At 36.6% G+C, this 25475-nt stretch overlaps 1 protein-coding gene across 1 annotated transcript; it reads left to right on the plus strand.

The window, feature by feature from the left end:
* Nucleotides 1–2538: 2538 nt before the first annotated feature.
* LOC140157985 (uncharacterized) lies at nucleotides 2539–12368 on the plus strand. The gene is given in 7 exon segments (XM_072181234.1): nucleotides 2539–2661; nucleotides 7728–7838; nucleotides 8786–8908; nucleotides 9683–9860; nucleotides 10333–11424; nucleotides 11427–12210; nucleotides 12212–12368. Coding segments are annotated over 7 exon segments (2562 nt in total). The 3' UTR covers nucleotides 12363–12368.
* Nucleotides 12369–25475: the final 13107 nt, after the last annotated feature.

Genomic DNA, 25475 nt, shown 5'->3' on the forward strand with positions numbered 1-25475 from the left:
GGCATGTGATTTGTCAGACTTTACCAATTTTTTGAGTCATTGCTGCCACTCCATAGTCAAAAGTGTGTGCAATTCTCTACCTATTTACAAAATCAATAATACATACCAGGAGCCAAGTGTCACGGGTAAGGTGCTACAAAGGTGTTTCATCGCTGAACGCGATGTTATGGAACGCTTGGATATGGCGAGTTGTTTTTGCAGACGCCGAGATTTCCTCGCAGAATATGTATAAATTGACTGATAGCTATTATATGCGGCACCCCGGCTGCATGAGGGAACTCTGTTCAAACACTGAATTATAACAGATATGCAACAACGCCAGGCCGTTTGTCTCCATTTAAAAGATATTTTTATTAACCAAAAATAATTATAGTAAATCGAATATATAAATGTGATAACATGTGATCGGGCATGTGATTTGTCAGACTTTACCAATTTTTTTAGTCATTGCTGCCACTCCATAGTCAAAAGTGTGTGCAATTCTCTACCTATTTACAAAATCAATAATACATACCAGGAGCCAAGTGTCACGGGTGAGGTGGTACAAAGGTGTTTCATCGCTGAACGCGATGTTATGGAACGCTCGGATATGGCGAGTTGTTTTTGCAGACGTCGAGATTTCCTCGCAGACGCCAATTTTTACACGTGCGTTAGCTACCGAGTTTCCCGTGCTACATGTTGAATTTGACAAGTTTTATGTCGAGTTGCACTTCATGTGTCGAGAAGAACAACCTATATTGAAATGTAGACCTCTGCATCAGTCGGTGAGTTGCTGTCACTGAGAAATAGACTCCATCGCAAGCTCATTCTTTGTAGAGTATATACCGGCGGAAGATAACCATTTTTCGTTCATTTGTTTATATAGATTTCACATTCTATTATCGTCTCTGAATGAAAGGACTGCATCCAAACCCATTATGATTTAATTACTTATTATTTTTTTGTTGATTAAAGGGACCTACACGAACAAACATTACGCGGGATCGGGAAGGACTTCAGTTATATACATCGCAATACCGAGGTAAGGAAATACAATAATTTGATTGATTTGGAACTTTTTCTGATCTCAAACCTATACTTAATTGTTATCGCTTGAGCACCAAAAACACACACACACACAAAAACAACAGTTAGATATTCAGTGCTGTTTAAATAGAACATCATTTCTTTTTCATTCAGATAAACGAGGTGATCCTATCCTTTATTTCGATATATACGGAGAGAATCCAGTCTGGGTACAAACTGAAGAAGGAAATGCTTCCATTATATGGTCAGGTTTGTATACTAGTACATATTAAGCCCTATAATCGTCTGCTTAAGGGATATATCGACTGAACTTCATACTATCGAGGGTGTCGAATATGAATATTGGAGACAAATCCGGGGAAGATGTGGAGAACTCCTGTTATTATATTGAAGACGGTTTTCAAATTGCTGCTCTCGAAAGTCCCTATTACCAAAGATAATACATATTATATGTGTCCATATTTTGAAGGTCCGATATTCTAGCAAGCTTTCAGTTTTAAGAAGATACGCACTTACGACTCTAAAGGGAACTGAAACGTTGAACAAAATATTGTTCGTAAAGTAAACATTACAAGTGTTGACGAATGCGAATCGGATATGAATAATGAGGCGCAATGCTGATCTTATTATCACACGTGATAAGGGAAAAATGAATTATAACAATGTGTTTGTTTTTTCGTCAACAATTTATTTCTAGGTAATCGTGCCCCTGTCGATGGGAAGACATGTCTACTAAAGTATGTATTAGTGGAAGAGACAAGTCGTATCGTCATATTTACATTGACCACTGTCGGAATTTGCTTTTCTCTTTTCTTCATGTTTATCAACATCCGGTACAAAATGAAAGGTCAGTGGAATAGTGACAAGAAATGTCATATTATTCGCGCTCAAATGCTCCAGTAAAACATTTTTAAAACCAGCATAGATATGCTCGTCTCACAGCCACCACCCCTAAATGCTTATGATTCCACCGCCGCAGACCCCTGTGGAATACTGTGGCATTCAGTTTTCCACACCCCATTTAAATTAAAGTTAAATTCAAAATTTCGGATTTATATAGCGCCTTTTTCCAGATCTTGTAGGATTCAAGGCGCTGTGCGTAATTTCGCTACCATGGTGAATCATCACAATCAGATCGCATCAACTAGGTTGGGATCGAACCTGGCGCAAACCTATCCACACTTAGATTGTAACATCCACCAATTATTTGTGCAGCTTCCCAAATTCCATTGGGTGAAGGACGATTTTGATAACCAAACAACTAATCACCGATTTTTTGTGGAAACCGGAGATTCCGGAGAAAACCTACAAGAGCGAGCAGAGAATCTAAATAAACCAAGTGCACATACAGTCCTTGTCAATGCACGGCCGGGACTTGAACCCGCTAACTCGCTGTCCCAAGATACGGGTTGTAGGCCTATAGTACGGATTTCACTGAAAAAGCCCAATGGGTGGACAGATACAGTAAAATATTTTCGTTGTTATTGCTTTATTTCACCCAGGGTTATCAAAATGACAAGCCCAGCTTTGAATAACTTCATCATTTTTGGTGGTTTATTATTATATGCCTCAATATTTGCATATGGAATTGATCATAGTAATATGGATGACGCGGGTGTAGCAGCACTTTGTTACGTAAGTCTATTTTCCAAATGTGACAGAATCAAGTGAGCTAAGTCTATTGTCGAAAATGTTAAAATTATTTTACATCATTTATTAGTGATTTTAAAATGTGGTTTGATGTCAACCACATAACTTTAACTTCACTTTACCAATTGCGACCGTACGGTACGAATGAGCCGTAAATGTGACTGGACACTACGAATCAGCCGTAAATTCGGCCCCGGTCAATTTTGTTTTATTTCGTGTTCTGGAGGATTCCGAAAATAGTCACATGTTCTGCTGAAATAGGCCTATATGCACGTGTTTGGTGTGTGCACGTGTTCGGTATTGCAATATGTTAATATTAATATACGCTTTAAAATAGTATATCATTTGACTTCAAACGATACCCAGAAGCGGGGTTATTGTTTGTTGAACTCTGCCCCTTCAACAAAATGGTACCCTTTTTGGTTCTATATGTGTCTCTTTTTCCACTTTGCTGGTAATAAAGTCATAGTTGGCGGTCATTTCAAATCAAATCATCCCCGAGTCAATGAGGTACAGGAATGTCCTCTCATTGTTAATTGTTGGTTATACATACCCAGCCAAAATACAATGCAATTGTAACGCACCTCTTGAACAGGATTTAGCCAAAGCAAACAAAGACTAGAGCTATTTAATGATTTTACATGTAAAAGATTATTATCCTCTTCAGCAATAGGATTATTGATTGGTTTAAACGCTATCAAATGAGAAACATGTCGCGCCTAATTGAGACATCTATGAATACGACTTGCGGCACATTTTGCACTGAATACAATTTGCCGAGTTTACGGCTCATTCGTAGTGTCCACTCACAAATGTCCTAAATTATATTCTGAGTTACAGTGTAAAATGTGCATGAAGGTCGTATTTATCGGTACCTCAAGTTGGCGCGACATCTATCTCATTTTGATAGTCAAACACCTTTCAAACCAATCAATAATCCTATTGCTGAAGAGGATAATAAGCTTCTACATAAGATGTCTGTAGAATTCTTAATAGCTCTGGTCTTTGTTTGCTTTGGCTAAATCCTGTTCAAGTGGTGGGTTACAAAGCATTGTATTTTGTCTAAGTATGTATAACCAACAATTAATAATGAGAGGACAATCCTGAACCTCGTTGACTTGGGATGATTTGAAATGACCGCCAACTATGACTGTTTGATATTTATTACCAGCAATGTGGAAAAAGAGACACATGTAGAAACGAAAAAAGCGACCATTTTGTTGAAGGAGCTAAGTTCAATAAACTATAACCTCGTTTCTGGATATCGTTTGAAGTCAAATGATATACCATTTTAAAGCTTATGATATATATTTTCTGAACACGAAATAAAACAAAATTGACCTGGAAGGAATGTACGGTTCATTCCTCGTGTACGGTCACAATTCATAGACCACGTATCAGTTGCTAAAGCAGAAAGAAACAACAGAACGTGTGTATTCAATAATAGTGGCATATTCGAATTGCCCCGCTATTAAAGGTACGACATTTTTTTGGTCCTAAAGACGCTATAGGTGATACTGATACCACTTTTTATCGTACCCAGAACATTTGTACAGTGCATTCGTGTTTTTTTTAAATTTAAATGAAAAACACATAACACTATACACGGGACTATACAACTGTTAATTATTATGCTTGCTACAATTTATTACATCTCCAGTTAGTGATGTTAAAGCCATATTATAACATTTCCATACAAAATAGATTAGCATTTCTTTGCCATAAAATGTGAGCTTTTACTGTCAGATATATCCACTTTTATTTTTGAGCCGAACAATTAAGGCAAAGAAAAGAAAATTGGAATTCAATACCAGCGCCGATATCACCAATACGTATCACTCCTTCGGTCGTGTTATGTTACGATCCTTTGTTGTGTAGATCACCGTCCCGCACGCCATTACGTACTGTGTGTTAAGAACATCGTGTATGCGTTCGACCAATAATTCCATCGTAACAATAAAACGACGGTTCCTGCGTTTTATTCAAAATCTCGGATTTTGAGAAAACTGCAGCACCTATAGTCTTGATTTTTGCAGGGTATATTGATTTGATATAGTACCATATAATCGTGTAAAAAGAATTTTGAAAAATATTGAGGGCGTCAGCAAATGTTATAATATAGCTTTAAGAGTCATCGGTACCTAACCGGGCAATGTGGTGCCCAATCTAATCCTACGGGGCTTATACACCCGTAAAGAAGGGCGTTTTGTCCAACAGCTGGCGATGCGACCGCATAGGTGCACTGATTCAAACCTGCCAAAATCTATCCAACTTGAGACGAGTCATACAAAAGCGACATTAGGACTCACTTCCTTTGATGATGGCATATAAAGTATCATTTAATAAAAGGTGGGAAAAGTGCAGATTTGACAACGATACAATGAGTTTGTATTATGTATTCCAATACTTCCTTCGAATGTCTCGTTATCACCTTTATTATTAGCGCGAGCACATATACTCAAGATGCGACATGGATGTTTGATGGCATGTAAAACTACGTCATTTTTAAGAAAAGGTGAACAATGATGGCGCTATTAATCTTAAATCGTGTGTTCATCATTACAAGGGTAGACACTGATATAATGGCATAAAAACATCAGAAAAAGGGTAACAAAATAGCAAGGATATTTTCAAAAAACTTTTTATCATGACATTTAAGGAATAATTTATATTGTTGGGCTAAATCAAATTTAAAAAAAAATGTAAATAGCGCCCTCAATTTGCACACATATTTACAGTTTCTGGAATAAATATTGCCATAAAAGAGCAGTAAATATGTTGATAAAAAAACCCAGAAATCTATCTTAAAAATAGCTACAAATATATTGTGTGATAACTGTTGGTATTTTCCAGGTCTAGAATCCTGAACATTATATAATGTTTTGTTTTAAAAAAAAACCATATCAAACAACCGTGGCGAGGAAGCGCGACTTCATATACGGAGGTCACAAATAATTATATCAGTCTAGTCTGATTTTTTTTATAGAGGCAATTTCATTCTGATTGGTATATGATGTAATCGAATACAGAAACATATCAATATCCCAGCAAACACAAAATGTTTTACAGAAAACCTTTAAATGTCGGGTTATATAAAGGGTATAAAAATGTTTTAATAACATTCCAAAAACATTTTTGAAAACTTGATACAAAACATTCTAAACAGAATGTTATTTTGGGGTTGAAAAAATATTTTACAAAATTGTTTGCCCAAAATATTTGCAATAACGTTTTAAAAATGTTTTCATGACCTTTATATAACCCAACATTTAAATGTTACTAAAATGTTTTGAAAAAAATATTTTAAGAACATTTCTTTGTTTGCTGGGATGTAGTGCAATGCAGATAATCAATCATGATTGAAACGATCTAACATAATTCGTCGCTGATCTATGAAGTATTCCGATGAACGTAGTTTTGAGAACACGATTTGCACAGGATTAGCGTGATTTCATCCTGCTGTTATCACATAGGGCCATACATATGTCACTATGTGATACACAGATTCCTACTTAACATTCGAAATATTGAGGTAACTATCTCAATATATGTTGTGTTTAATGACAGTTTAAATCTAACTTGCTTGATTATCTACCAACACGTATGAGCATACACAGTGATACTTAACATTTCTTACCATACACATATTTAATTAAGTTTTCATAAACTTAATTTTAATATATATGTCATGGGATCAAGCAAAATTAGTCAGAACTCAGAAATATTAAATTGTCAGTCTCTTATAGGATAGTAAAAAGCATATACAAAGCTGCATTTTGCAGACAACCCCATTGAAATTGAACAACCAGTTCCAAAACAAGAGGAAACAAAAAAAAAACCCGATACACACATATGTACACGTAACACATTGTGTCCATACGGATCGTATGGGCACGGTAAATGACGTGCTGGGGTGGATATGCGTATGGGCTCGGTGTACCCCGTTGTCACACTGTCAAAATACCTAGTACGTATTTTAAATGTTTACATAATTAACTAATAACACTAAACCCTAAACCTAACCCTAAACCCTAACCCCAAACCCTAACCCTAACCCTAACCCAAAACCCTAACCCTAAACCCTAACCCTAACCCTAAACCCTAACCCTAACCCTAACCCTAAACCCTAACCCTAATCCTAACCCTAAACCCTAATCCTAACCCTAACCCTAAACCCTAACCCTAAACCCTAACCCTAACTCTACCTTTTTCTTTTACTTTTTACCCGATCATTTCTCTCATTCTTCAAACCCTGCCCTCTTTCGGGGGCTAATTTATAGTTTAAGCTTGTTGGATATCGATATTTCGCGGTTAGTGCTTCTTTGTAGCCCTGCGGGGAAAACTAGTTGGATATCCACATTTCGCGGTTAGTGGTTCTTTTTGAACGTCCCGTTGTCACCACCAGCCAGCCCCATACCTCACTTCGATTTTTAACTAATATAAATAATAGTTTCCATATTCTATGGTGTTAACAGATGAAAATACGTACTAAAGTGAACTGTAATATAGAGTATCCATCCCAGCACGGCATTTACCGTGCCCATACGACCAATGTGTTATGTGTACATGTGTACTGGAAATATCAAACACTGTACAGTCTGACATAGATGTACAAACCAAATCTGTTATATCGTAGGTCGATGCTTTGCGTCACACGCACTGCGTGTTAGCGTGTTAAAAAAAATGCGACGCGTAAAGAGCGTGATGCGCTCGGCAAGTACAAACTGCGCAGTATTTGGCGCATCAAAGTAGCATTTACACACACATTGCACTGAAATAATTATTCTCATATCTCCAGTTGCAGAGGTCCATTCACTTTAATTTGTTTTACTTCTATGTGGACAGACTGTAGTTTTACTTCGGAATATTTCAAATGCATAATCCCTATTGAAGACATGACCTTAATCTCTCACACGGGGGTGCGGATTTCATGTTTAAGTTCACGCTCCCTGTGTGGAAGTGAAAGGCAATGTAGAGGGAGCGAAATGCAATGTAGAGGGTGCACGCATTTCAACTAAAAAAGCCCATAATTTTATTTTTTTTATCTGCAGCTGCAATTAGCTTGTGTTTCAACTGGATTCACATTTGCCATGGGTGCTTTGTTCATGAAAACTTACCGTGTTCGTACAATTTTCGAGAAGGCCCGTAAAGCTATCCAAGTGGTAGGTCAATGATGGTATTTTTATACGCTCTCCCTTCTTGGGATTGAGCAGTCTATTCAAAAGGTAGTCTAACTATGAATATAATGTTGTTATTACGCTCATGCTATGCGGTTAAGCACTCTCTGACTATCTATATTATGTTTATTTTACCTGGATGACTGAGAATATTCACAAATTACACAAATACTCGGGAATAGTTTGGCTGTTGACACCATGAAATGTAAATTCTTCCATTCCAAGGAGATGGTTGTCCTGCCACATTTCCTCCACCGTTTCGTCTGACGATCGCCTTTACTCAGAGTAACAACTTCTATTCTTAACTTATCTCTCTTCAAGCGGGTGTCGACTGCAGACGACTTGTTTCAATTTTTTTTCGAATTCAAAAAATTTCAGAAATGTAAATTTTCATGACCATATTTGGAATCAGCATGAAAAATGCATTAAAATGAGTACAAACAAGCCTAGTATTGGTATTTAGTAGTTCTTATAGTTTCGATAGTGGTAACCTAACCCTAACCGCCTAAGGGCTTTTTGGCGACGGGAAGGAAAAGAAGGAAGGAATAAAGAGAGAAAACAAAGAAAGAAGTTGTTTGCTCTGGGTGGGATTCGAACCCGAGACCCTTCGAACGCCCAGCACTGGGTCGGCGACACTTTGCCACGGGTCTTGGGCTTCGCTGGCCAGCGAAACCGTGCCTATATATCACTTAGGGCGATTGCGTCATCATACCACGTGGGATGCACGCACGAACAGCGCATATATGAAGTAGTATTTTGTAGTATACAGTCCTGTTAGGCTTAAGCATGAATAATAACCTATTATATAAAAAGTACAATGCGAAAATATATTTACGTTTTGGTAAAATGACAATTTTTCTATAACAGTAAGTATACAACAATGCTTTTAAACCATTATAAATGGTCCGAATAATAATACATTTTGTATGTAGGAAATACGAGACATTGAATTGCTACGTTGGTTGATGGGTTTGGTGGCACTAGACATATTGCTTCTGGTTCTGTGGATACTACTTGATATGATTTATATTACGGATGTAGAGCTTCAACCACAGGTAAAGTCATTGTGATGTCAAACTTTGAATGTTAGCACTTAAATTATATGCAGATGTAAATTTGAATAACATCCATATCCTAACTATTAAAAAAGATACAAATTTATCGAATAGATATAACAGATGCAGTATGGGTATTAAGACAGTCAGTCGATACACCCGTTGTTTTAAAAAACCTTTTTCAAAACCATTGTATACAATAAGGCCAAAAAACAAGTTTGCTTCATACGCTTTAGGATTTTGACGGCTTATTTTGTGAATTAAAATTTTTTTCACCTGCATAGAAAAACAAAACCAAAACTGGAAAAAAAACTAATATAAAACGCTACTAGAGTAAACATTTACACATCACACAACAAACGAACGTAGTGAAAAACTATTGGAGAAAATATCACACATGTTTTAAAAACCTTTTTTAATCTACAGGTTGAAAGGGGATCATGAATATTCTTGAATATGAAGAAATATAATTGTGTGTAGGGGTGTGTGTGTGGAGTGTGGGGGGGGTGTCGGAGAGACCCACTGTAAATTCCCATTCCAATTTGCAGCAAAAAAAGTTGAAGACATGGATTATAAAAAAATAAAAAATAAAAACCGCATTTCGCATTTGACTTTTTTTTGCCTAACAATACGACATGAAGGTGTCCAATCCATGCAGTTACAGTAGTATCTACAGTTAGTATATTACGAAGAGTCGGTTTATAGTTATTTGTGATTCATTAGTATGAGAAAACCATAACTAATTATGATCATTATTAACATTTTAACTTTTAGCTGGACATGGCAGAGCCCTACCTGGAAATCTACACCGTACCACTATTACGTCAGTGCAACTCCGACTACCAGGTTGTCTTCTTAGCAGCATTAGCAGTCACTAAGATTATTCTGTTGACGTTTGGAGTGTTTTTAGCCTGGAAGACACGCAATGTGACCATATTGGCATTGAACGATAGTAATAAATTATTTACATTGTTTGGTTGAAAGATTATACTTAATTATTTACTTTAAAACATCGACACACAGCCTTACTGGTCATACTTTTTCAATGGAAGGGGGGGGGGGTGTGTTTGGGGTGTTTAGACTTCCGCCAGCTTACTACCTGATCTATTAGTGTTTTCTTATTTATACAGGGTGTCCCAGAAAAAATACCGAGCAAATAAAATTGAACGTAAGTCGAGAAATAGACATTAGAAACAAAACATTTAAAATGTAGCGCATGGCTTATTTTGTTGTGCACCACAAAGGAAAATTGTATTTGATTCGGTTTATTTGTGTATATTCTCAGTCATCCAGGTAAATAAAATATCAAGTTGATTTAAATTAAATCTAGTCAACTGGACTTACTATTTATTGACTGGCGACGTTTCACATCCTATCCTGGATGCTTCCTCAAGCCGTCTGATTTTTCGGCGGCGATTGGTCAGTGACCCGTGACGGGGTCACAGAACTGAGACGTCGAGGGAGTAGACCGCTCAGTGTTGTGGAGAGAGATGTACTCGCGAAGGGCTTGAATTATTCGGTAGCGCCGGATCGCATCCCCCATGTGGAATTAATAACAGCAACAGAGTCAGCCATTAAACACAACAATTTGGATACATCGACAGCGGATGAGTTGAGAACTAAAATATCATCGTGTTTAGTTAACGCTAAGGTTCCGAACTCTAACTTGAATAAAGAGCAACAGGAGGCTGTTAATTCGCTTGGAAAGGATAAGGACATCTTTATATTACCAGCTGACAAAGGCAGGTGTACCGTTGTGTTGGATAAGGTTGATTATGACAAGAAAGTGAGTGAATTATTGAGTGATTCTAAGACCTATGAACTCCTCAAAAGGGACCCCACCAGTGGATATAAAAAGAAAGTGATCGATTGTCTACAGCAGCTAGAGAAATCGGAAGTTATTGACAGACCCTTGTATTACAAATTATACCCGGGGGAGTCGGTTCCTAAATTCTACGGGCTACCAAAGATCCACAAACAGCACGCCCCCTTACGACCGATCGTAAGCAGCATAGACTCTGTTACATACAATGTTGCCAAACACCTAGCCTACATTATCGGTCCATTGGTCGGTAAGTCGCAACACCACATCGTTAATTCCAAAGACTTTGTTGACAAAATCAAGGACATTCAGTTGGAAGAAGGGGAGACTATTACATCATACGACGTGTCTGCCCTCTTCACATGTGTTCCACCGGATGAAGCCGTTGATGTTGTGAAGGAGTTTCTCATCAACGACAACACGTTAAGCGAAAGAACAAAGCTTAATCCTGATCAAGTGTGTTCATTGTTAGAACTTTGTTTGAACACTACATATTTTGTGTACAATGGAAACTTCTACAGACAACGCCATGGCTGTGCCATGGGTTCCCCAGTTTCTCCGATAGTTGTGAACTTATTTATGGAACGCTTTGAACGCCGAGCCTTGGAGTCGTATACTGGTACAGCGCCATCGCATTGGTATCGTTACGTGGATGATACCTGGGTAAAGATCAAGGAAGATCAGCTTGTTCCATTTTTGCGCACATCAACAACGTCAACCAACACATCAAGTTTACGCAGGAGGAACCCAAGGACGGAAAACTCGCGTTTCTGGATTGCCTTGTCAGTATCCAAAGTAATGGTGAACTGATCACTTCTGTGTACAGAAAAGACACTCACACGGACCAATATCTCCTATTTGACTCTCACCACCCACTAGTCCATAAACTAGGGGTTATCAAAACGCTATTCCATCGTGCGGACACTATTTCGTCGAATGAGGACGCTAAGACCAAGGAACACAAGCATTTGAAATCTGCACTTGGTGCTTGTGGATACCGCAAATGGACCTTTGAGAAAGCGCTTCATAAGCCAAATTCGCCAACAAAGGACGACGCTTCACATACTGCATCAGCAGGGGAAGACAAACGACGACACAACGTCACCATCCCCTATGTGTCAGAGCTCTCCGAGAAAATTCGCAGAATTTTTAGAGGATACCAAATCCCTGTCTCCTTTAAGCCCACCAACACACTGAGGCAAAAACTTGTTCATCCTAAGGACAAAGTCCCGAAAGACAAACAGAATAACCTTGTCTACGCTATCCCATGTACAGACAATGGGTGTAAGGACTTGTATATAGGGGAAACAAAGCAACCGCTGGCTAAGCGCATGTATCAACATAGAAGAGCAAGCGCATCCGGTTGTGGAGACTCGGCTGTATACTCGCATCTCAACAGTACCAACCACACATTCGATAACAAGGACGTTGTCATATTGGACAGAGAATCGCGGTGGTTTGAAAGAGGTGTGAAAGAGGCGGGAGGAGCCATCTCTGAACAGAGGAGGAGGTCTGCGCCACAACTTGGCGGGGGCCTACAGTTCTGCTATCCAAAAGATCCCTCGACGTCTCAGTTCTGTGACCCCGTCACGGGTCACTGACCAATCGCCGCCGAAAAATCAGACGGCTTGAGGAAGCATCCAGAATAGGATGTGAAACGTCGCCAGTCAATAAATAGTAAGTCCAGTTGACTAGATTTAATTTAAATCAACTTGATATTTGATTCGGTTGATTGGTTGCGAAGAAATGAACGATTACATAATTGCGTGCATCAATTTAGTTCATTCCAAGTTTGATCAACATGCGGTTTTTTCATACTCGCTCAACGCTTCCTAAAGTTTGTGTATCTCATTAAATTTAGTCCACATTATGTAGTTTATAATCGGACGGTGTCATTCATGCTTTCACTGAAGATGAATAACTGTTTGTCCCAGAAAACTTTGATTTCTGCAATTGGAAGCTTTCCAACTTCAATTCGTAATGTTATATCTGAACTTTCCAAAGAACATTTGAGCCAAGAATAACAGTGATCTGTACGTGTGATTTTTGATACCAAGCAACATTAATGTTGAAGTTTTAAAAGATTTAAACTTTGCATTACAACTTCTTGGAAATATTCCAAAAACATTTAAAAAAGCGCAGTGATCTTAATATAGTGCGCTACGCACAGGCACAACGCCTAGATGTTGATCCACAAGCCTCAGCACACTTTACATTATGTGAGAATTTTTTTAAGCCAACTGGAATTCTTTATGCAATAATTCTCATTTTCAATATCGTGCAGGTTTTCAAATTAAAGCAAAACCTAATTAAATGTTTTGCAAGAAACAGATTGTTTAAAAAGAACGACAAGGATTTCACAGAACAAAATATGAAGCCCATTGACAATTAACCTCTAGTGTGTATTGTGTTGAATAATCTGGGAATGAAGTGAATTGACGAATGCGTTATGTAATTGCTCATTTCTTCGCGATCAGTCAATCGATTCCAGTAAAAGTAGCGCATAAAATGCAGAATAAGATGGACTACACGTTGATGTTCAGGTTGTTGGATTCTGTTGTTCATTACTCGACTTACGTCCAAATTCATTCGCCCGGTATTTTTTTCTGGGACACCTTGTATACTGGATTCGCTATGGAAATGTCGAACTGCCAATATCAAAATAAAGGTGCATTTTTCTATTTTTACAGGTAAATATATTGCCGCGTGCGTGTACATAATTGCATTGGTAATAGTTCTACTCATACCAGCTTTCAGTGTTACTTCCAAAGACGTGAATGGCCAATTTATATTGACAGGTTCGGCAGTTATCTTTACCATGACCACGGTATTGTTTCTTCTGTTTGTTCCCAAGGTAGGTCATAGAAAAGTTTTGAAAGAGGCAGACGATGTACATGATGCAGGCCAACCCGAAATCAACATTGTGACAACAACCTATATCGGGTGCAAGGCAGTGCCGCGTGTCATAATCACTCGGTTTTTAAGACACCGCTGAACCACACTGTCAGAAGAAATCGGGAAGCGCCGTAAAAACAATGGCGGATGGTGGCAAGAATGTTCGCACCATGTACGTCGAAGTTCACTTTTTAAAGGGCAAACTGTAGTTACAAAAACAAAACGACTGGTGAAAAAGTCCACTAAATAACCTCAAAGGGTCCAAGTAGTCTGACGTGAACTGTCACCCTTGCAAGTGAAATACAGCTTATTTATCCAATGTTAACATAATTATGTGTTATCGGTTTAAATATTTTCCTAACATATTGAGCTAATACCACAGCTATTTTTACAATTCAATATATCAGTAATGGAAACAAATGCAAAACGTGTTGTCAAAATTCGCCCGTTCAGCTCATTTGCTTCTGACCAGTGATCAAATCTGAGAAAACGTCCCATTTTTTTTTAAATTTCAGAGATGACATTTTGGCGCAAATTTGAACAATGTCCTGGTTCGAAAATTGGGTGATTTTTAGGGTTACATTTGCAACTTTTTCTTTAACGGCAATAAAGCAAAAAAGTAGATGGTCATCAATGTAATTATATTGATTAGCTTTAATATGATACTGACAAAACACCATCCAAAAGTGCGTCTTTACCCTGGGTATTTCAATTAATTATTGCTCTATATATATCTCAGCGTGTGAGTAAAAGTTCGTAAATCCTCTTCATTGACATTTTGCTCTTGTAGATTCTTATATTCTGGAAGTATCGTGACGGAAGTGACGTCAAAGTTAGCACTATGCCAAGTTCTAATAACACGAACACGTCCAGCAGCTTGGCGGACAATGAAGTATCATTAGCCTCGATTCTTGCTAAGGTAAAGTTAAAAGAAATAAAGACAAACCCAGCAAAGACAACGATGTTTTTAAAATGTTATATATAATAGATGTGTATAATAGGTAAATGCACAGTTGTAAGAGTGTTCATGACAATAATCTACAAATAAGGTGGCTGTTATGCTGCATTTTGATGTGACAGTATTGGCCATGTTCACTGAATATTGATGGGTACCAATCATTTTGATACACATTGTAGATACTATATGTGACCGGACACCACGAATCAGCCGTAAAGTCGGCCCCGGTCAATTTTGTTTTATTTCGTGTTTAGAAATATATATCATAAACATTAAAATGGTATATCATTTGACTTCAAACAATATCCAGAAGCGGGGTTATGGTTTGTTGAACTCTGTTCCTGCAACAAAAGTGTACCTTTTATCGGTTTTACATGTGTATCTTTTTCCATATTTCTGGTAATAAATATCAAATAGTCATAATTGGCGGTCATTTCAAATCACCCCCAAGTCAACGAGGTTTAGGAATGTCCTCTCATAGTTAATTGTTGATTATACATAACTAGACAATACAATGCTTTGTTATCCACCACTTCAACAGGATTTAGCCAAAGCAAACAAAGACAAGAACTATTCTATAGAAATAGGTAGAAGCTTATTATTCTCTTCAGCAATATGATTATTGATTGGTTTAAACAGTGTTTGATGTCGCACCGAATTGAGATAGCTATGAATACGACCTTCACGCACATTTTACACTGTAACTCAGAATACTCGAGTTTACGGCTCATTCGCAGTGTCCACTCACATATATATACCAAATATGAACTATTTTAAATAGCTAATTTTAAAACAAAATTCCTTACAGAAACAACAAAAGTTTTGGCTCATTCGTAGTGTCCACTAACATATACCAAAAATGACCTATTTTAAATAGCTAATTTTAAAACAAATTTCCTTACAGAAACAACAAAAGTTAGAGGATCTAACTAGGCAACTTCGTGATGGCGACGTGTCTCACAAGTGTGCCCAGGAGGGTGAAAGTGCATAGGAACAATGCCAGAAACTACGTCACGCTATTGTTCGACCTAGGCTACATCATTTTTAACGCATGCGTGTTCGTTAATACAGCTTTAGTCTCCTCCACCTTCGCAACACGGTACGTGGAATGTCTGGAATCACACTGACGGCGGAGGAGAATACTAGCTGGTCAGACAGTTTAATTTTATCAAGCATATAATACCTGAACAATCACCGTCATTTGATCGATTTACTACAGAATATAATTGATTATTCAAAATATAATTTTAATATTGTAAACCTGTTAACTTGTATATTTGTGTACTAAAGTATAAGGACACGTGAATAAAATCATGTCGAAGACAAAATGGCCGCTAATCCGCCTATTGTCTAGACCTAGGATACATATTTCAACAGAGGGCAGCAGTCTAGGATGCCTATGTCTATTATTCCTGGTGTGCCTCTTGCAACTACTGAACATTTGCGTTGGTATACCTAGCACACCGACATCGCCTGGTTAATAATTACATTGTGCAGCAGAGACACTAAAATGAATACACGGGATCGATACACGTGAACGTGCTATGCACGATTTGCTATTCAGATGATAAATCTGTGGATACCGGGGTAGAAAATGATGAATATCTCCCGTAATTTTTTTATTCTAAATATGTGTTGAAAGGATATGATAGTCGCTAGCTTGCGTATTGAGAAAGAAGCGTGCGTATTGAGTTCAAAAACTGACAAAAATTCTGATTTTATACATGTATGTGCCGAACTATAGCGCAGCGTAGGCTAGCTGCATTCACTCGTGGAGGCAGTCTAAAAGCAGATCAGACCTCATGGCGTATACATGCTCACTCACACACATAGAGGTCAATTACCAGGCTATTGTCAGTAGCCTTAGTCGGATGTCCCTTGGCTCAGGTTTAAATTGAAAGGTTCAGGTATCACAATCCATGAAGACCTAACCAGAAAAAACCAATCCCTCCTGATTAAGACATCTAAAAAACAGGGGGTTGTGTCTTCATGGAGCACAGATGGGAGAATCTTTGCTTCGGTTCCAAGTACTACGCCTGGCAAAACAATCAAGTTGTTGATCTCAGGTATAGATGACCTGAAAAAGATACCAACAGTTGATGACAAAATTGTCGAGAAATGTAGAAGAGAACAAAAATCAAAATCGAGACATCACAGCTCTCCTATGCCACCAAGGGGTATGCAGACCAGAACAAGAACTGGTAGTCTGAGGTAGTACGTGTTTATGGTAAAATGAAGTTGTGGTGTACCATATGCATCCTTCATGTTTTTCAGACAACAAAATCATGTTATATCCTGAAAATAAATTGTGTTATTTATGTTACATGAATGGAAATGTCATGCTATGTGGAATTGTTATTTCTCCATATTCTATTGTGCATAATGAGATGATGTTATATTTCTCATGTTATTATTGTCAATCTCCTATCATACAGTTTGACAATAAAATACACACTGTATATTTGATAGTACCCTTCTTCGTAGGATATGTAATCTATTATATTTAAATAAAAATTGTTTATTGAAATTGTTGAAATACAAAAAAAATGGTGGTTGTTTTGATGAATGTGACACGTGAAAGGGGCAAATAGCCCATACATCCATAAAAGCTCAAATTGTCACTGGTAGTCTGAAGTGGAAAGTTTATAGTATTACTGATCTGTGATGTGTGCAATACATTCATTATATTTGGATATAATACTTGTTATATTTTGATGGTTGAAACTGAAAGTTAAATTACCCTGAATGATTGAAACTATTATTGAAATCTTCATTTATTTGATAATCGGTTATACGAGTGACATGTAATAATGGTTTTGTATATGAAATGATATACGAGTATTTCCATTCTCTTGTATATATTTTGTCATTATTGATATATATGATATTATATGTTGGTCATGATCCCAAGTTTAACTTTTTATATATTTCCACTTAACATGGTGCTTGTCAAACAGACACACATTATGAGTGATGTTACAATTATGATTCTTATGAAAAAATATAATATGGGCCTATATGTGACTGGACGCGGCGAATCAGCCGTAAAGTCGTCCCCGGTCAATTTTGTTTTATTTCGTGTTTAGAAAATATATACCATAAGCTTTAAAATGGTATATCATTTGACTTCAAACGATATCCAAAAGCGGGGTTATGATTAGTTGAACTCTGTTCCTTGGACAAAATTGTATTTTTTTATCGGTTCTACATGTGTCTCTTTTACTACATTGCTGGTAATAAATATCCAACAGTCATAATTGGCGGTCATTTCAAATCATCCCCAAGTCAACGAAGTTCAGAAATATCCTCTCATTGTTCATTGTTGATTATACATACCTAGACAAAATACAATGCTTTGTTATCTACCACTTGAACAGGATTTAGCCAAAGCAAACAAAGACAAGAACTATTCTATAGAAATAGCTAGAAGCTTATTATCCTCTTCAGCAGTAGTATTATTGATTGATTTAAACAGCGTTTGATAAGATACTTGTCGCAACAAATTGATACACCTATGAATACGACCTTCACATACATTTTACACTTTAACTCAGAATACAATTTGCCGAGTTTACGGCTGATTCGCCGCGTCCACTCACATATGACGCATGATGTATGATTGTGTTAAAATATATTGCCATTATTGATATTTGCTGTTTGTTGGTCCTGTTCCCAAGTTGAACTGCTGGGAACAAGCAGGCACACATTATGAGTGTTGTTACAATTATGATTCTAATGAGAAATATAATAATGGCCTATATGTGAGTGGACGCGGCGAATCAGCCGTAAACTCGGCAAATTGTATTCTGAGTTAAAGTGTAAAATGTATTGTGAAGGTCGTATTCATAGGTGTATCAATTCGTTGCGACAAGTATCTTATCAAACGCTGTTTAAATCAATCAATAATACTACTGCTGAAGAGGATAATAAGCTTCTACCTATTTCTATAGAATAGTTCTTGTCTTTGTTTGCTTTGGCTAAATCCTGTTCAAGTGGGAGATAACAAAGCATTGTATTTTGTCTAGGTATGCATAATCAACAATGAACAATGAGAGGATATTTCTGAACCTCGTTGACTTGGGGATGATTTGAAATGACCGCCAATTATGACTGTTGGATATTTATTACCAGAAATGTAGAAAAGAGACACATGTAGAACCGATAAAAAATACAATTTTGTCGAAGGAACAGAGTTCAACAAATCATAATCCCGCTTTTGGATATCGTTTGAAGTCAAATGATATACCATTTTAAAGCTTATGGTATATATTTTCTAAACACGAAATAAAACAAAATTGACTGGCTGACTTTACGGCTGATTCGCCGCGTCCAGTCACATATGATGAATGATGTACAATGTATCAATTTTTTGATATATGAAACTGTTTGTCGGTCATGTTCCCAAGTGAAACTGCTTGTATCTCATTCTAGCATGATGCTTGACAAACAGACACACCTTTTAAGTGTTGTTACAATTTATGCTTCTTATGAAAAATAGAATATTGGCCTCTATATGGTATAGGATTGTGTACAATATATTGCCATTATTAATATATAATATTGTTTGTTGGTCATGTTCCCAAGTTGAACTGCTTGTATCTCATTCTAGTATGGCTTGACAACCAGACACGCATTATGAATGATGTTATACCATTATGATTCTTTTGAGAAATTTAGTATGGGCCTATATGACCCAAGATGTATGATTGTGTACAATATATTGCCATTATCAATATAATGATTTTATATATAGGTTGAATTTGCCTAGATTATTTCAGGAGTGATTGAAAATTTTGATAATGTGTTTGGTAAATTATGATAAATATGACAGGTGAAATTGGATATGTTTCGTACATCTATTAACAAAAATGATTGGTAGTCTCGAGGTGGAGAGTTAATGGTTTTACTAAACTGTGTTGTTTATGTACATGCACATTAATGTTTGTTGTATGACATCTCTAATACAATATAATCCTGTCAACTATTATAAAATGATATCATGATATATAATTCTTACAAATATATGATATTCTGGTTGAACATGAATATTATCTGAAATGAATTATTTCTATCTTCTTCACTTGTCTTTTACACATGAAATTATAATCTTTCTATATTCCTAAGTCGTTCTAGTTGTGCCATCATTTGTCATGATGATTGACAACCAGACACGTTGAGGATCATGTCTTTTGTGAGAATCATTTTATTTATTTTTTGTTTGAAAAATTGCCACCTAAATGCATGTATCTTGGGTTTTTGTATGCTACTCTGATAGTAATATACAAAGATTATGTGATACTACGAATGGAGAGTTAAAAGAGGTTGTAAATTGGTTCAAATGTAACAAACTGTCTTTAAATGCCACCAAGACAAATCTTATGTTCTTTGGAAAACCTCATCAGACTAATGATATTACCAATGATTATCAAATATATCTTGATGGATGTAAGTTGACACGTTATATGATGCAAAATTTCTTGGTATTACTCTAGATCATAACCTCACATGGAGGTCGCATATAATTATGTAAAACATTTCTTACCAAACCCCAACATATACCAGTTGTTCTGTACCCTTATCTTACCATTCTTAACTTACGGTATAATATTGTGGGGCAATGCCAATAAAAATATTTTGGATAGAATTGTAAAGCTTCAAAAAAGAGCTGTAAGGGTAAAATCTAACAGCTCCTATTTGTGTCATACAAAGCCATTGTTTGAAAAATTTAATATTCTTGATGTGTATCAACTTTATAATAAGGAATTGGGTCTATTTATGTACAAATACCACAGGTGTCTATTACCAAGATCTTTTGATAATACTTTCATCAATATGAAGTCTATCCACAATTATGATACAAGAGGTAAAAATGATTATCGGGCCGAGGTCCATCGACTTAATAATGTTTTGTCACTTGGCCCTAGGCTGTGGAATAGCTTACCAAAGGAAGTCAAAGAAGCAAATTGCATCTCCAAATTCAAAACTGGTATTATTAGAATCATTAAAGGTGATCACTAACTCTTGATTATCAAATACATGTAATATTTCTGTTTTTACTCTATTGTACAAGTTACTGAAGTTGTTACTTATAAACAAAAACTTTGCATAAATTTGCTTGGTTAATGTATATAAGTGATATTCAAGATGGGTTCCGTGTTGTCTTTTTTTCTGTTTTTTACTGATTTTTTTTCTTTCTTGTGTAAATATCTAAACTTATATATTATTTAATGTAAAGGTGATGCATTGTCTTTCAGGCCTTTGGCTTTGTAATGCATCTACCTTATCACATCATTATTTTCAACATTGTATATTTCTGTTATGCTGATTATGTATGTATTGATGATGATGAAAAATAAAATGAATGAATGAATGAATGCGTCTCAAAACTATTAAACAGGTCGGAACAAAATGGCCATGCGTGGCTGTGGATTCAACCTACCATGGCGATTTCTACCATGAATCTACCAAACTCGCCATTCATATTCTTGTCACCTGGCTTGACTATTACAATAGTTGGCCTGTCGGCATCAGCGAATCACTGTTCACAGGTTCAAGCATCTTAACAATATTCAACGTACTGATAATTGCACGATTAATTACCAGGAAATAAATATGACTCAATCACAAATGATCTCATTCACTGGTTACCCATTAAGCAACGAGTTGATTTCCAAATGTTGGTCCTCGCGTACAAATCTTGTTACCAACAAACTCCTGATTACATTGCTGATGCTCCTTGGACAAACTGGTCGCAGACATCTTCGCTCCACAACATCCTCTTTAACAAAAAACAAAGATACATAGAAGAAACAAAATTAACAGTGCATATGCAAATAAATAGTTTTCAGCGATGCTTTAAAATGATTTACAGTTTGAGAGTTTTTTCACATGTAATGGTAATCTGTTCCAAAGTTCAGTAGCAGCAATAGAAAATGAGCGATGACCACAAAATTATAGAAGAGCACATATCAGGGAGTTTGTCTAAAGTTGCATTAAATTGGCAAACATGCTTAACATACAAAGTTGCAAAAACGTGCTCGAAACTGCAAAAACTTGCGGGTGTTTCCATAACCTGACCACCTTTTCTGACTACCTTTTCTGACTACCTTTTCTGACCACCTTTTTTGACAATCTTATTTGACATTATTTTGATGTTTGCTATATTGTTATTATCTTTACACTTTGCACAATAATGTTGTACCATTCTGGATGTTAAGTGACATAAAATTGAAATTATTAAGTGAAATTTGTTTTGTTTTTCCATACTTCCATGGTTTTCACAGGGCAGTTAACTTCTCAGTTTAGAGAGGAGACAGCTATCATTTCAGGTGCTGGGTCAATAATCGATAGAGTAAACACTATTACCACTTCACAAGGTCACATTCAGGCCTATGGTCAAACATGCCCTGATAATATTAAGGGTGCAGCATGAATGTGAATATGGGTTTCAGGGTATACGAGGTATTGTTGGTCGAAGCAGATTTTCATTTATCTGAATCAATATATTATTGAAAAATAACACATTGGTGTTTTGCAGAAGTTCATTATACAAATCATATACTTTGGAAAACTTGCTTAATTTATTGTTAATGAGTTATGTACGTTTTACAAAAGTGTTGTTGTTTCAGCCCTCTCTACAACATAACTCAAGAACCACAGGACCTACAAAAGTATATCTGTGATATTTGAATTATTCTACACGCTTGCTATGAATAAGCCCAATCGCCATAACTTTCAGGTTTTTGGGACACTTTGACCTCTGACATATCTGGAAAATTGCTGTAATCATTAATTTATTATTGTAATATGTTATCATTATAAATAATAAAATAATTAATTTATACAATAATCAAATTTTTGGGTTTGTTTTTATTCTAGTAACATGTTTTAAGTTATATTTTGTACGCTCAAAACCCCAATTTTTCTGAATTTTCCCGATAGGTCAAAGGACAAAGTGTCCCAAAACTGCAAATGCATTGCAAACTTCCAATGCCGGTTGGGCTTATTGAGCAATGCAATTTTTGCTAAAACTCACTACCATTTGCAAGGTGCTGTGAACTACTTTGTTTTCTGCTGCTTCGACCAACAATACATCGTATACCCTTAATTGTCCATCAGACAGACAAAGTCAGAACAGGGAAGTGCTGAGGGTAAACAATAGGGAGCACTCGTTCGAATGAAGTCAGGAAAATTGGATGTGCGTGCAAAATTTTATTTTATTTGTTTTAAATAATTTCATTTACCATGAAAGTGTTGTAGTTTTTAAGTTTCAAGTTTTTATTTGAAAATTGTTTTTACATCAGTGTCACTCGATCCGATGGTGCATCCAAGACATTAAATATACAAACAAAACTGTATTAAACAAAACAAAATACTCGACAAGCAAAAGGTACAAATAAATAATCTAAAGTGAGAAAGAAATAACAACCATGTACCCTTAAAAATGTTGTTTATCTATTAACAAGTCCCAGAGAAAACCTTGCTAATTATCACCCAGCATGACCGTCTATGATTATGGCGTATGAAACGGTATTGGTAAATCAAGCCAACACATAATATTATTTTTAGGTAATTCCCATTTCATTTTCCTATCCCCAAATCGCGTGTATCCCTTTAAATTGGATTTCTTGTAATTTTCAGTCAATCAATTATCTCTGTCAGCCAATTAGCGTACGTATCCAATCAATTAACCGTTCAGCCAATTAGCGCGCCGTACGTATCCAATCAATTATCTCCTCAGCCAACCAGCGCGCCGTACGGCTGGGCGACCTCGTGTCATTCTCATCTTTTGCTGCAGGTGAATATATACAGCTTTTCTTTGTCGTATTTTTATTTTCATTATTTTTAGAGTATTATTATGTTTTCGGAAGTAAATTGTTCCAAATTAAGTTAGGTATCGTGTATAGAACGCGGAGAGGTGGTTTTGGGATCGTGAAATCAATTTTAAAGTGTGTTTTGGATGATTTTCATCATGCATGAGTTTAGTGATTTTGGCTATGTTGTTTCGCACGTGTAAGCGGTGTGCATAGCGCTGCATCCAAATTTCTTGTTGTTCATGGTTTCAAATGCACCTCCAAATTCAGGATTTCTCATTCTAGTATTTTATCATCATAGGTCCTAAACCAGACAGCATACCTTTGCCCTTACTATGGTGTGCAATTCAGCTTTCTAGGTAAAGTGGGAAGTGAGAAAGAGCTGAATTAGTTTGGTGTTGTGAATTATTTTATATTTGTAATTAAATATGGGATCCATCATTGTGTGGGTGCTTACGTGCGGAGGTGATGGATGGCCTTTCTTCGAGGACAAAGGTGCGTGTACAGTACATGTGCATTACTGGGAGTGCATATACAATGTACATGTGCTAATTGCATCAATACGGGGGTTCCCCGTTTTATATTTTCGGATCTTGGATTTAATTAATTATTGTAGATGTGGCATGTTGTGCGTAATTAATAGGGGTCATTATATTTTCGCGTTGTATTATTTTCGTTTGGAAAATAATACTCACACTCTCTCTCTCACTTTTCACCAATTATTATGTGTTTGCAATGTTGCCTGACCTTTGACATTATTCATGCTTATTTTCTAATATACAAACATAGGTCTCAACCAAAAGTAGTCTTGTAACGAGATTACAATTTGTTTCAAATCATAGAGGCTTTAACATTTAGATCATAGTATTTATGTACAAGTCACACCCAAATGCTACTTCAAGATAATTAGGTTTTTATTATGAGGTTGTCATGTTCAGGGCCTATAATCTTATTTAGGCCTATGTGTTGTGTGAAAAAGTATATTTAAATATGCATATATCATGTGAATGTTTAGCGTTCACGGAAAGATGTGGTAAGTGATGGGTAGTATTTATTATTTCTTTTATTATTGATTCCAACCGACATGTGTTATGGTCCCGTGCACGTGATGTTGTTTTTCAGTGCATCAGGAGGACTTCTATGCCTAAGGAGATATCAATATGGAGAAGTAGGGATTAACGCCGACCCTGCGAGAAGTTCGGAGTTAGTCCTGAGTGGATTATCAACTAATATGGAGAAGTAGGGATTAACGCCGACCCTGCGAGAAGTTCGGGGTTAATCCTGAGTGGATTATCAACTAATATGGAGAAGTAGGGATTAACGCCGACCCTGCGAGAAGTTCGGGGTTAATCCTGAGTGGATTATCAACTAATATGGAGAAGTAGGGATTAACGCCGACCCTGCGAGAAGTTCGGGGTTAATCCTGAGTGGATTATCAACTAATATGGAGAAGTAGGGATTAACGCCGACCCTGTGAGAAGTTCGGGGTTAATCCTGAGTGGATTATCAACTAATATGGAGAAGTAGGGATTAACGCCGACCCTGCGAGAAGTTCGGGGTTAATCCTGAGTGGATTATCAACTACTATGGAGAAGTAGGGATTAACGCCGACCCTGTGAGAAGTTCGGGGTTAATCCTGAGTGGATTATCAACATGGAGAAGTAGGGATTAACGCGACCCTGTGAGAAGTTCGGGGTTAATCCTGAGTGGAGTATCAACTATATAGAGTAGTGTTCCTTAGAGTTACATCAACTAAGTCTGAGGAATACTGTGGTATTTGGGAGGAGGTTATTTTGGTGAGTTATATATTTTATAAACAAGAGAGGATTTTATTTGGTGAGTCATGTTTATTTTTATTATGTACGTGATTAGTGCACATGCTGTTGGAATCATATTGTTTTATTATGTGTATATAGATTTTATGATGATACTTTACCAATACATGCTTGCATGCGTTCGTAAGTGTCATTACTATTAGCATGCGCTGAGCGGGGCTACTATGCCCAATTTTTCATTTAGTACCAACATAACTTAGATTTTTGTAGGCCTTTCATGTTAAATTGTATTAACACATTTTTC

Source organism: Amphiura filiformis, chromosome 7 (assembly GCF_039555335.1).
Source record: "Amphiura filiformis chromosome 7, Afil_fr2py, whole genome shotgun sequence".
Lineage (NCBI taxonomy): Eukaryota > Metazoa > Echinodermata > Ophiuroidea > Amphilepidida > Amphiuridae > Amphiura > Amphiura filiformis.